This window comes from Myotis myotis, unplaced genomic scaffold (assembly GCF_014108235.1).
Source record: "Myotis myotis isolate mMyoMyo1 unplaced genomic scaffold, mMyoMyo1.p scaffold_m19_p_12, whole genome shotgun sequence".
In the NCBI taxonomy this organism is placed as follows: domain Eukaryota; kingdom Metazoa; phylum Chordata; class Mammalia; order Chiroptera; family Vespertilionidae; genus Myotis; species Myotis myotis.
In genome coordinates, this window is record NW_023416316.1 from 21,023,728 (window position 1) to 21,038,248 (window position 14,521).

Sequence of the window (14,521 nt, forward strand, 5' to 3'; positions counted from 1 at the left end):
TCCTATAACTGAACCTTTAGTTATTTAGAGTGGAGTTAGCTTACAGTTCCTTTTGTGCATGTGGGTGTGATATAGAATTATGTATTGGAAACATTTTGAGTAAAGGCGAATTATTACAATGTTTATGGATTTGTTTCTTTTTGTTATTAATAAATTATTAAAAATATTTTTATTGATTTCAGAGAGGAAGGGAGAGGGAGAGAGAAACATCAATGATGAGAAAGAACCATTCATTGGCTGCCTCCTGCACACCCCACTGGGGATTGAGCCCACCACCCAGGCATATGCTCTGACCGGGAATCAAACCATGACCTCTTAGTTCATAGGTCGATGCTCAACCACAGAGTCATACCAGCTGGGCATTAATAAAATAATTGGTAATAAAAAAATAATTGTTTTCAGTCAATAATCCTAAAAAAGTTTCATTCTCATATAGATGAGTAAGTATTTGTGGAAGTTCCTGTTATGTAGTGAATATTAAATTAAATGCTGTGGGGCAGGAAAAAAGACTGGAGGCTTCTTGAGCTTGTCAGCATGTCGTAATATTTCTGTATCAGCCTCTTTGCTGCATGTCTTACTAGAATAAATAGCAGGAAAGGTTTGTGAGTAGCTCAATATTAAGTATAGCAGAATTTATTTAACGTTTCTATCAACAAATCAAATTGTTTTTAATACTAAAACTCATGAACATGTGAGTTTAATGTGTGCTCATGATATCTCCTTTTAGATATCCTATAGCTGTGGTTGGCAAACCGCGGCTCGTGAGCCACATGCGGCTCTTTGGCCCCTTCAATGTGGCTCTTCCACAAAATACCACGTGCGGGCATGCACATACAGTGCGATTGAAACTTCGTGGCCCATGCGCAGAAGTTGGTATTTTGTGGAAGAGCCACACTCAAGGGGCCAAAGAACCGCATGTGGCTTGCAAGTTGCGGTTTGCCAAGCCTCAGTTTGCCGACCACTGTCCTATAGTAACTGGTTTTTCTTACGTTTTGCATTTGAAAATAAATTTAGAGCCAGTGATATTTTAAAACTTCTCATTAATAAATGGAATCATTTCCCCAAATATGCTTTGTAATAATTCTTATTGTTTTGAATAATTCTTATTCCTTGCAATTGGAATTGGGGAGAAATATTATAGGACAAATATTTCTGGGCCTGTGCTATTTGTTTTATATTTTTGTTACTAAATATTTGGTTTCTTTTGTAGGTATAGGTTTAGACATTATTTAGCTTTAAGTACTGGTACACTTAGTTTGTAACTTTTTTTCATGAGTTCCTTGTGAAGTGAACACCCATTATCCAGTGCTCTCTTCACTTCCACAAGTTGTCCGAGATACCCAGTAGCTGACCTATCAATTCACTTTTTCATTTGTTTAGGTTTCCTTGGCCATCATTGATTCCTTTTGCAGCATCTTTATACTTTGTTGTTTCATTTATCCTCAATATTGTATCGAGGACCAGAGCATTAATGTAAGGGGCTTGTAGGCTGTGTCCAAACACAGTGGGTCTATAATCTCTTTTGCCCTTTGTTAGGTCCTTCAGGATATTGCCTAGGATTTTCCCCAACACACTTTATGATTTAAGTTCAGATGTCCCTCTATGTCTTATGAAGGCTGACAGACACATAGTTTATGGAAATCAGCACTACTCAGATTAAAATTCCATCTGAAAAACGTTCTAAGTTTATGTCTCAAGATAGCTTAACAGTACTCTAAAAAATAGGCTTCATACTCAAGATGGTTTTCTTATATAAAGACACTGAACATTAAAAATTATAAATCCCAATTTTCCAACTCCTCTGGAGACATCTGATGCTCCCATTCAGCACAAAACAAAAATTGAAAATAGTGAAAAGTCATAACTTTACAGGCTGTCTCAGTATAAATCCTATTTCATGGTATTTTTTATTGAATATTCATTGGTCCTGAGCCTGTAAGTTTTTTGGAAGAGGAATGTTGATAGATTCATGTTACTAGAGTATTTTTTATGATTACTTCCCTAATGAGAGTTAGGCATTCATTTGCTATGTTGAGTTTTTCTTCAGCCCTATGCAGCTATCCTCTCATTGAAAGAGGTTTTTAATAAATATTTACTTAAAATTCTCAAATCATAAATCCCATTCCTATTGCTCTTTCTTTCTCTCAGAGTGTGAATAATGCCTGTTTCACAGACAAAGTAACAGCAGATTCTAATATGCCTTATATAATGTGGGAGAAGTGATGGATAGTATGTCTTTACTTAGTCTTTTCTTATTCTCTTTCATTCACTTTATGAAGTTGATATTTCCATTTTACAGATTAAAGCAAAATGAAAAAGAAGCTCACAGAGCTAAGTGACTGCTACAGGGTAACAGAATGAATAGTTAGAGTTTGCTTTTTTATTTTCATTGCTCTCCTGTAATACAGGATGACTCCAACTGATCCCCCACAGTGACTATGCTGTATTGTTTATTTTAAAGTTGCTAAGAGGATAAATCTTTTAAAAAAGATAGTTTTATTGATTTCAGAGAGGAAGGAAGAGGGAGAAAGAGACAGAAACGTCAGTGATGAGAGAGAATGATTGATTGACTGTCTTCTGCACACACCCCCGCCCCCCTCCGGGGATCTAACCCGTAACCTGGGCATATGCCCTGACTGGGAATCAAGCCGAGACCTCTTGGTTCATAGGTTGATGCTCAACCACTTAGCCACACCAGCTGGGCCAATTTTTTATTTTAATCAATGTCAAGTTATAAGCTCAACAAGCTAAGTTATTACATGTATGTATAACTGGGTTTGTTGGACTCTGCCCGATCTATTACAAACTTTTCTTTTAAAACTCCCTGAATTTCTTTCTTATAGCTCTAAGAGTAGAAGCTGCAGTCTGTTTGGGGGGTAAATTCACTCTTTACTTTGGGAAGGACCATGTTGAGGAGTGCTTTGCATTAGGTATTCGCTCTTTTTTATTGGGAGAAGTGCTGATTTTCATGGAAGAAGGAAATGAATAGACACTATCAATCTTGTATCAGAACAGAAGCTAAAGAGGAAAATGGACTTAAGGGGGACCTTGTGAATGGGGATGGCTAAAAGATATCAAGAACAGTAATATTTAATATTGGTTTATTTTTCTTACTGATAATAATTCCTCTATTTTATTTTCAAGCTTAAGTAAAGGTATTACACAGAGTGGCATTTTTGAATGTGGATATGTAGGAGACGTAATGTCTCTTCTTTGTGGATAAAAGGTACTGTTGAGAGCTTATGCAACACAGAGCATACAAGATTACCAGAGAGGGAAAATTTATAACAGTAGTGTGGCGTAAAAAAAGCATACCCATGCACACCAAAAACTAAGAAAATGTAAACACTTTTCAGAAATTATTAGGGAGATGGCTGGAATACCTGCAGTTTAGAAATTAGATTATTTAGCTCTTAAAGGAAGGCTAGAGAACTTGAGACCACCTAGGTAATATAACCTCACGTTTTTAGTTTTTGCCTCAAATGTGAGAGGGGTGAGGGGGGGCAAAGGAATGCTTTAGTTAGGGCCATACGATTGACTATAAGTGATGAAAATTCATCTCAAAACTAGTGTTTTATTGACTCATATAACTAAAAAGAATAATTGTGAATCTGACTTTAGACACAGCTGGATCAAGGAGTTAAAATAACAGGCTCAGACACACTCTCCCTCCATCACTCAATACCCCTTTGCCTCTCGGGCTCTCCACACATGCTGGTAAAGATTGACTCCACATTTACAGTTGACCAGTTTAGCAACCATAGTAGAAAGAATGCTTCTCATCTCATTCTGAGAGACAGCATTCTTGGGTTGAGTCTAATTAGCCTGGCAGGACTCACTTCCTATGCTAAATGAATCACTGTGACTAGAGGGATTTGCTTCTTTAATTGCTTAAGCTTTGGTTCCACGCTTTTCACTGTTTCCAGAGGGTAGGGTCATCCCCATCTAGTACCACATGTACCTAAAGAGACTGTTTAATTGTCAAAAGGAAAAAAAATGCAATCTTACCACAAGAGGGGATGCTGGAAAATAAAACAATAGATGTTCATCACAGCGACTGGAAAAGGAGACAGGAAAACAGAGGGAGAGAAAGGAAGTAGATGGAAGAGAGGAAAGGACAAGAGGGAGTAGAAAATGGAGAAAAGAAAAGGAGAGAGAGAAAGGAGAAAGGAGATCATAGAGAACCGAGAGAAGAGAAATTCATCTTGAGGAAAAACCACGTGCCCTTATGGGACCCCGGGCAGAACTATATACAGTTAGAAATCTCAGACAGGACACTATTCCAAAGGTTTTACATGAGCATTCCGTCAAAAATCATATGAGACTTTACATGAATATTTGACTTTACAAGCAGATAAGTTCCCTTGACTTCATCTGTGAATACAAAAGATTTGATCTGGTCCCACTCCATAAGACAGTCCAATGATTTCATTGGATGCTTTTGAGTTTGTTGACTAGGGCATCGTGCACATAAAAAGGGCTGAACCATAGAATAAAATGACTACAGTCAGGTGGGATGAGCAGGTAGAAAAGGCTTTTATTTCTTCCTTTAGCAGAATTAATTCTCAGTATGGAAGAGAGGATGAAAACATAGGATATGAAAATTAACAGTAGAGGAACCATCAATACAACAATGCTTGCCGCTGTCATAATAAGCACATTCATGGAGATATCTGAACATAAGAGTTTAAGAAGAGCCAGAATCTCACAAGTAAGATGGTTAATGATGTTATTCCCACAGAAAGGCAATGCCATTGTTAGGACTGTTTTCACTAAGGAGTATAGACAGCCTATGATCCAAGACCATGCAGCCATGTGCACAAACAGCACCCTGTTCATGAGGATGGGGTACCTCAGTGGGTTACAGATGGCCACATGCTGGTCATAGGCCATCACACCCAGGAGGACACACTCAGTGGAGCTCAAACCAAGAGAGACAACCATCTGCAGAGCACTGCCACTTGAGGAGCTGGATTTTCTCTTAGCCCTAAATGTGGTGAGCATTGGGGAGATGAATGATGATGTATAACAGATGTACAAGAATGAGAGGTTTCCAAGGAGGAAATACATGGGGGTGGGAAGGTGAGAATCTAGGATACTGATGATAATGAGGAGGCTATTTCCCAGGAGGATTACCACAAACATGATGAGGCAGAGCACAAACAGAAAAAGTTGAAGCTCCGGGTATTGGGAAAGTCCTACCAGAAAGAATTGGTTACGGCTGAGTAATTCCCCATCTCTTTGTGTCCATGCCACCTTCAAGGTTTAGAAAAGGACAAGACTCAGGGAATTTTGATCTTTTAAAATGTGGATGTATCAAATGACTTTCACTTCTATTATTTTGTTTTATTCTTAGAACAGATCCTGTTCAAATTGATATATTTTTAATCTTATTTCTATGGCATTTCCATGTTTGAGTGAGGAAGAAATTAGATTATGTTAGTTTGCTCTTTTCAGAACTGGGATATATCACTTTTTTATCGAATGGTTAATTAGATTAAAAAGTTAATAAGAAAGAAACAGCCCTCTTACTGAGACCTATCTTTGAACTGAGTTACATTAGATTGTCCTGTGTTATTTTCCCCATGCCTCCATCTCTTTCTATTAACCACATAATCACATTAATTGTTGTGTTGTTGTTTTTCTTAATTTAAATCACACCTCTGATCCTTTCACTGCTTGGCTTTGGGATATCCCATTTAAATTCTAATTAACTAATCACAAGTTGATGTCCCTGTTCTGTTCTTTATATCATGGATTAATTGGTAGTTACTTATTTGCCTTTGACTATCCCTATAATCTGTCATGTTATGTCTTTCTAGATTCTTTCCTGCCAGATACAAAGTCCTCCTGTTAGAGAAACATGCTAAAAGCAAGTGAGAGAATGATCATGAGTCTGTGAGAGAGACTCTTATGATGAAATGAGTGAATATACTGATCATAATGTACTATGGTGAATATTTACCATTTTGATAAACTTTAGCCTGAGGATCTAGATCAGCGGTTCTCAACCTGTGGGTCGCGACCCCTTTGGCGGTCAAACGGACCTTTCATAGGGGTCGCCTAAGACCATCCTGCATATCAGATATTTACATTACGATTCATAACAGTAGCAACATTACAGTTATGAAGTAGCAACAAAAAGAATTTTATGGTTGGGTCACAACATGAGGAACTGTATTTAAAGAGCCAGAAGGTTGAGAACCACTGATCTAGATGAAGTTTTGTGTTCATTCAACAAAAATGTATGAAACATTGCCCTTATCTAACTTCAAGGTGATGAAACTAAATTTTCTAGGCTTATTATGAAATTAAAATTTTGTTCACAATTTAGATAAAATATAGCCATATTTGAGTAAATTATTTTATGGGACAGAAGAGGTTGGAGCCAAATTAAGTGTCTGGTCCTTAATTATGTGGTTAATTTGTCTTTAGACAGACTGAAATGGACAGATATACCAGCTTCCTGGTAAAGGAACAAGAAGATGACATGTGAATACCATATAAATAAGAGATACAGAGGGAGCAGGGAGTTAGGGAGCCAGAGAAGTGTGTGCCAGCCACTACAGGGGAAAGCGTGGATTGATGCATGGCCCAGCAAGAGGGAGAGCAATGTGAAGGCAGAAGCCAGGGCAAGCTCTGTTTGAAGTACAGTCAGGCAGTAGGGGAGCTGATCCCAGATATTAAGACCCTAGACATTGGCTTGCCATTCTTGTAATGGCTGTAGTACCTGGCAGAGGACTAAAGTGATTCATGGGGACCTAGGGAAGAAGCAGACAGAGTTTCTGGAACAAGGCGGTCTCAGTAAACACTGAATGAATGAAATCAGAAGGGAGAGATGATAGACTAGGGCTTGGAAATGTTGAAGCACAGTAATTAATCATGAGTCTCAATAAGTTCATCCTAATTGTTTCTTCATACCATATTTGTCCTGGAAAGGGGTGGAGGGTTGAAGCTATAGTCATATGGTGTGTAGGTACATTTGAGACAACAGAATATAATTCTGTACCTACCAGAGTAGCTTAGAGAAATACACTAAATATTTTCTCCTCTTTCTCATTTAAAAATTCTAAAAATAGTACTGTCTCACAGTACTGCCTTGATACCTTTGTTCTAGGAAAGGCCAGAACTGGCAATGATGACAGGTGGGCAACCCAGGCTTGGACTGGATTTCATGTGAGTCCAGTCACAGGAAGTTAAGTTTGCCAGGTTAGCAAATAAAAATAGATGACGCCTAGTTAAATTTGAATTATTTCTAATTGCTTTTGCATATGCACACTGGGATAAAAGTATTGCATAGGAAATTCTTGTACTAAAAATTACTTGCTGTTTATCGGAAATAACAAGTATCTATATTAAGTACCTCTTTAATTATATTTCTATAACTATTTGGCTCTACTCTAACATTATTTTGTTTTACATAATTTGCTTATAAAACTTCTTGCAGTTACATTTGCATTGTAATATAGCTTTATTGTGGTCACATCAAAACTATTTAATTCATTTGTCCACTGAACATTCATTAATGAGAAAACATGTTCAACATTTGCATTGCAAGCCAGTATACCGAAAATGTATTTGCATAAAGTTAAGAACTCTGAGAATTGGTTTTCAAATTTGATTTGTTGAAGCATAGAATACCATTTTTCATGGCATAAGTTGCTTTCATATTGTTCAAGATTATGTTGCATCTTTTGCTCAATAACTTTTTATGATTATTATCCACTGACAAAAAAGAGTGCTGTTTTCTAATTTTATTCTATTCTTTTTAACAGTATACATGATTATTTTTATTGTTTTAATGCTGAAGAGTATTTTATAAAAGAGTATTTTATAATGATTGATTTCAAAAGATAGTCATGACATAATTATCCACTTCAATCAGAACTTCTTGTACTGTTCAGAAGTAAAGTATGGTTTGCTCATCTCATGGAAATTGTTGGCATGGTCTGTTCTGTGTGTCTCATGCCAATGTGGGCATGACTGAAGGACAAGTTGGATAAGTTTGGGGTATTGTGTATATACAGGGTGGTAGGGCTTACAGTTGTTTGTATGGAAAATAATATAATAGTTAATAAAAATAATACAAGAATAAACTCTATTTCACATCTCACAACTGTAAACCCACTTTTGCCCAACCCTGTATTTGAAGAGAAGACATGAATGAGAAAAATTAAAATGACTGTGCATACAATCTGGCTCTTTTAGAGCGACCAGTGATAACAGTTTATGGGCTCTGCGACTCCAGGATTTAGAGGTCAAAATAAAGGATATCAGCAGATAATTTATTAAGAACAAAGCATCATTTTGACTTAAGTGTCACAGATTACTAACGCATCTCTCTATCAGATATAGTCAATTTTAATTTCCAGATCTTGACCATTTAACCTAGGTAGCAGTTTTAACTTTGCTCTTCCCGGACAGTTGTAAAGTCAGAAGAATTATTTGTTTTGTGAGTTACACTTTAATTAAATTGTATTAGCAACCTTGTCTTAATTGCTTCCAAGGGACTTCATCCCGAAAGTACTAGAAAGTTTCTAAATTCTATTCAATCCACATTGTGAACTTTAAATTGCTTTTGGGATTTAGGAACATCCTCAAAGCAGCACAGACTTGAGGTTGCTCTGGTGCTCTGTTGGCTGGTTCTTTAAAGGAGCCTCATAGTGTAATGAATGTCAAGAGCCCACCTTTCATCATTACTGGAAGTCAGTGCTATTTTGTCACTGGTAAATTATTCTTATTTTTTAGCAATAGCAATGGCAGATACTTGATGTTAATGAAAACTGAGAAGCAGATAGTTCCTTTAGTTATCTTACTGAACTTATTGAGATGAAATATATGAGATTAACAATCTCATAAAATAATAGGACTTCTGTTTCTGGCATTTTAATGTAGAAATGCTCTATATTCCAGTGAAGTGGGATATAAATAATTATAACATATTTTGCGTGACTTAAATCTTTTTATTGTGGGTAGTCTGAACATGCAGTGAGAGGAAGATCAGAAGAGCAGTTGTTAGAATGGAAGGAGCTGATTTCTGTGCAAGGAGAAGATAAAATGTATTTTCTCATACTTGGAAGTAAAAGAGTAAATTCCCTGTCACTTAAACTCTTAGATTATACATTTATTTATGGTTTGGCTCTAGACTGAGACATGTTTGCTAGAGTTATTCTGAGAACAACTTGCCATTCATTATGTGTGTCAGGTAGGAGAGTTACCTAGATGGTCCAATTTGTACTGGAAAAGACAAAGAATAACAATTTTATCTAAAAATGTTTTCTTTTACAAACACCTCTAATGCCAGTAATTAATGTTCTTAAGAGATTGCAGGTATACATTTCCTCCAAGTTAGAAATAACCAAAAGTTCTTTTTCTAAAAATACATCTTTTTGGTTTGTTCTCCTAATCACAAAACTCTTCTAAACTGAGGTTGTTACCATTGAAAAAGGAATATATATACTATTTTGTTTTAGTAGCTAAAGAATAGTGATTTTTGTTAAGGCTAATGTAGTTATTGTGGAGGAAAAACATATATATATTATTCTTATTCTTATATATAAATCTCCAATAATACTTTATATGTTTTAGATTTGTCTGGTCAAAATGTTATAGTAAAACTGCATTCAAAATAATTTCAAATTCATAATGTAAGTGAGATACATAATTTAACCCAGTTGTGTGTCTTCTGAATCTTCTTTAACAAGGATTATTTTTTTGAGCTAAAGCCTCTTTTATGAAGTATACAAGTCTAACTGATCTAGCTTAGAAGATAGTAACATTCTTATCCTATCCACCAATCCAATTTTAGGTCCATATTACCCACAAGGAAGTCACTTAAGGATGCAGACAACTCTTACAGACACTGCTTTAACAGGTCCTTCTACGTTCTGGCTACTGCAGAATTCCTTTTGGTGAAAGAAAACATTAACATGGGGAAGACCAATCAATCTTCTGTGACAGAATTTGTCCTATTGGGGCTTTCTGGCTACCCAAAGCTTGAGGCCATTTACTTTGTTTTGATCCTGTGTATGTACCTGGTGATCCTACTGGGAAATGGAGTCATCATAATCGTAAGTGTCTATGACTCCCACCTGCACACCCCCATGTACTTTTTCCTCAGTAACTTATCATTCTTGGACATTTGCTACACCAGTTCTTCTATTCCCCTATTTCTCAGCAGCTTAACTTCAAAGAAAACCATTTCCTTCTCTGGATGTGGAGTGCAAATGTTTCTCTCCTTAGCTCTGGGAACCACAGAGTGTGTCCTTCTCAGCATGATGGCATTTGACCGCTATGTGGCTATATGCTTCCCTCTGAGATACCCCATCATTATGAGCAAGACTTCCTATGTACCCATGGTTGCTGGGTGCTGGATTGCAGGGGGTGTCAATTCTGTGTTGCAAACCTCCTTTGCCATGCAGCTTCCTTTCTGTGGGAATAATGTCATTAATCATTTTACTTGTGAAATCTTAGCTGTCTTAAAATTGGCCTGTGCTGATATCTCTATAAACGTTATTTGCATGGCTGTTGCTTATATGATTTTTCTTGTTGTCCCAGTACTTTTCATTTTTGTTTCTTATGTTTTGATTATGTCCACCATCCTGAGAATTCCTTCTGCAGAGGGAAGGCGCAAAGCCTTCTCCACCTGCTCTGCCCACCTAACAGTGGTGATTATATTCTATGGAACCGTCTTCTTCATGTATGCAAAACCCAAGGCTAAAGACTCTTCCAGTGCAGACAAAGGATACATCACAGACAAAATCATCTCTCTCTTCTATGGAGTTGTGACACCCATGCTCAATCCTCTCATCTATAGTTTGAGGAACAGAGATGTGAAGGCAGCTGTGAAGAATATGTGTCAGAAATGCTCCTCACAGGGAACGTGAATGCTATTAAAAAAATTCCTTTACTCTGAATGCAGGTCTTGTTCTCACCTGAAACTTCCAAAACAAAAATAAGAGTTGGTGGTACCATTAATCCCTGAAACTAATTTTTCTGTTCCTGGTATTTAAATGTGAGAGAAATCTAGGGCCTACCCATTCCCTTCATGACTGGATTAAAGAGAAAAGGTACAGAAATTTATGGGTAAAAGGATTTGTTAGGTCTGATCAAATAATTGAATCAATGCCCCCTCCCCTGGGAACTGACCTTTGGGCCACTTCACAATGGACGTTCCACTTGCTTAGACCACATTCCACTTGCTAACATGATTCTCTCTCCCCTCTGGACTATCCTAGAATCCGGACCTGCACAAGAGAATTCTCCACCCAGAAAAAGCCTGCCTACAGTCCTTTAAAAACCTGACTCCCTGTCTTTGGGTGCTGGCACCATTTTGGGGCTTATCCCATCTGGTATCCAGATGACTGAATTTATAATCCCTCACCACTTTGGCCTCATGCATTCCTCCTTCGGCGACCTTAACAGGATTCTCATTCCAACCATCTACTTTCTCATGGATAACAAAATTTAGTTCAGGAATGATGGATTTTATAATCTTATGTAAAAGGAAATATTATTTTACTAACTTAACCTCTTATCCTCTACATGCATTAGTTTTCTAGTCTCATCTCTTTTTTAGGAAGAAAATAGAAAGGGCCTTGTGAAGGGGCAGAGTACTATATGAACTCAACATTAAGTGATTCTTATAGGGGATAATCTTTGAGCATTTAGATCAACGGTTCTCAACCTGTGGGTCGCGACCCCTTTGGCGATCGAACGACCCTTTCACAGGGTTCGCCTAAGACCATCCTGCATATCAGATATTTACATTACGATTCATAACAGTAGCAACATTACAATTATGAAGTAGCAACGAAAATAATTTTGTGGTTGGGTCACAACATGAGGAACTGTATTTAAAGGGCCAGAAGGTTGAGAACCACTGATTTAGAGGGAAAGAGTGAGGACTTCAGGGCATCAGGTGCCTGGCCTGTGTACATGGCACAGAGAGACAAGAGTAGAAAAATGAAGCTATTTTTCATAGGGATGAACCGTGGCATGTTTGAGTGAAAACCTTTGTTACTGATAAATTACTCAAAAAATTACTTAATTTCTAAAGAACTTGGTTGCACAGTTAATGGGTTTAGAGTGTTACAGATAAGTATTTTTTCAGTTACATGAATTTCCTATAGAATGTGAACTTTCCGTTCATTCAGTCATTTATTCCTTATTTTGATTATTCAATCAACCAGTAATTACTGAACACCTATTTTAGCTCAGGCATTGTGCTAACTATTGGTGATACCAAAAAACTAAACAACATGGAAACAAAAACAAAACACGATCAAGGAGCACACAGTCTTGTGGAATACAGACTGACACATAAATTGGGGACAAAAAATGTTAAATAATATTAATAACCTTATCCTCTCCTCTACCTTCTAAGCTGGATATTTTGTTTGTGTTCATAATATGTTAGGTCTTTATTGGGCTGAACAGAGTAATGGGTGGATTTGGAGTAGTTTAAATGGGATAAACTGAAAGGGCTTGGCCATCTCTAAGAAACAAATGAAAGGGGACAGTGAGAAAGTGGGGATAATGCAACAAGGAAGAAAGCATTGCACACTAGAGATTTTTTTTTTTTTTTACTGTTTTGATTTTTATCTTTATTGTTGAGATTATTACAGGTGTCCTTCTTTTTTCCCCCCAATTATCCCCCTCCACCTGGTTTCTGCCCATCCCAGGCCTTTGCCACCCTATTGTCTTTGTCCATAGGTAATGCATATATACATGTAAGATCTTTGTTTAATCTATTCCCATTCCCTCAACCCCCTTCCCTCAGAATCATCAGTCTGTTTCATTTCCTTGCCTCTGATTCTGTTTATTCTTTTCATTAGATTTTGTATTCATTTATTTTGAGTTTTAGATTCAATTGTCGATAGTATGTATTTGTTGCCATTTTGTTCATATTTTTTTTATCTTTTTCTTCTTTTTAAAGAATACCCTTCAACATTTCATATAATACTGGTTTGGTGGTGATGAGCTCCGTTAGCTTTTTCTTGTCTGTGAAGATCTTTACCTGACCTTCAATTCTAAATGATAGCTTTGCTGGGTAGAGTAATCTTGGTTGTAGGTGCTTGCTATTCATCACTTTGAATATTTCTTGCCACTTCCTTCTGGCCTGCATAGTTTCTGTTGAGAAATCAGCTGACAATTGTATGGGCATTCCCTTGTAGTTAATTAACTGCTTCTCTCTTGCTACTTTTAAGATTCTCTCTTTGTCTTTAGCACTTGGCATTTTAATTATGATGTGTCTTGGTGTGGTCCTCATTGGCTTCCTCTTGTATGGGACTTTCTGTGCTTCCTGGACTTGTAAGTCTATTTCTTTCACCAGATAGGGGAAGTTTTCTGTCATTATTTCTTCAAATAGGTTTTCAATATCTTGCTCTCTCTCTTCTGGCACCCCCATAATGTGAATGTTGGTATGCTTGAAGTTGTCCCAGAGGCTCCTTACACTATCTTCATATTTTTGTATTCTTTTTTCTTTTTGTTCTTCTGGTTGGGTGTTTTTTGCTCCCTCATATTTCAAATCATTGATTTGCTTCTCAGCATCATCCACTCCACTGTCGAATCCCTGTATATTCCTCTTTATTTCAGTCAGTGTATGCTTAATTTCTAACTGGTCCTTTTCCACTTTTTTTGGAGGTTTCTAGAAGATTCTTAAGTAACCTTATAACCATGGTTTTGAACTCTACATCGAGTAGTCTGCTCTCTTCCATTTCTTTCGTTTGCAACATGCCTCCCTGTCTCCACATTTTGGCTGCTTCCCTGTGTTTGTTTCTATGTATTGGGTAGAGCTGCTATGTCTCGTTGAGCTGGTAGAGTGGCCTGGTGTAGTAGGTGTTCTATAGAGCCCAGTGGCTCAGCCTCCCCAGTCACCTGAGCTGGGAGCTCTAGGTGCATCCCTTTGTGGGCTGTGAGCACAGTCCTGTTGTAGTTGAGACTTGATTGCTGTTGGTGTTGCTGAGAGGAATTAACCTCCAGGCCAACTGGCTGTGGGGACCAGCTGAAACTACAGTGGAAGAGCTGCTGTGCAGGGGACACCCTTATGGAGCAGGACTTGCTTCAGAGGGGCTTTGGTGCTCACTGAGTCTGCCCCTTGAGTGTGTCACTTATGGATGTGTAGAGTTGTAATCTGGTATGGTCTCACACTGACCACTGGGTACACTGGATCTTGGGTCTCCAGGGAGATGCAAAGTCAGCCACTGCCTGGGACTACCCAACAGAAGATACAGAGAGATCTGAAGACTCCTCCTCTTTGTATTGGGTTTGGAAGTGCCTAGATGACGCCCACCTATGAAGCAATGCAAGCTGGTGCTGGTGCTGGGTTTTGGGCCGTTTATTGGTTTGAGAGATTTTTATCCTGAGCAAGGAAAGGCCATTCATATTCAAAAGCTGCTGCATATAGCTTGGGTGAAGTTGTAAATTGGATGAGGTGGGGTCTTAGGGAATCACCAGGGTGGAGCAAGCAGAAATGGCTGCCAGTCAGCCCTGAAACTGCAGAGGTACCAGCATAGGAACA

The 14,521-nt window shown here is 37.8% G+C and overlaps 2 protein-coding genes across 2 annotated transcripts; one reads left to right on the forward strand and one right to left on the reverse strand.

The window, feature by feature from the left end:
* Positions 1-4,370: 4,370 nt before the first annotated feature.
* On the reverse strand, positions 4,371-5,237 carry LOC118667697 (olfactory receptor 13D1). Its single transcript, XM_036331479.1, is given in 3 exon segments — positions 4,371-4,538; positions 4,540-5,213; positions 5,216-5,237. Coding segments are annotated over 3 exon segments (864 nt in total).
* Positions 5,238-8,983: 3,746 nt separating this feature from the next.
* Positions 8,984-10,886, forward strand: LOC118667698 (olfactory receptor 13C7-like). The gene is made up of 2 exons (XM_036331481.1): positions 8,984-8,988; positions 9,809-10,886. The coding sequence occupies exons 1-2, from the start codon at positions 8,984-8,986 to the stop codon at positions 10,884-10,886; spliced, it is 1,083 nt and encodes a 360-aa protein (XP_036187374.1).
* Positions 10,887-14,521: the final 3,635 nt, after the last annotated feature.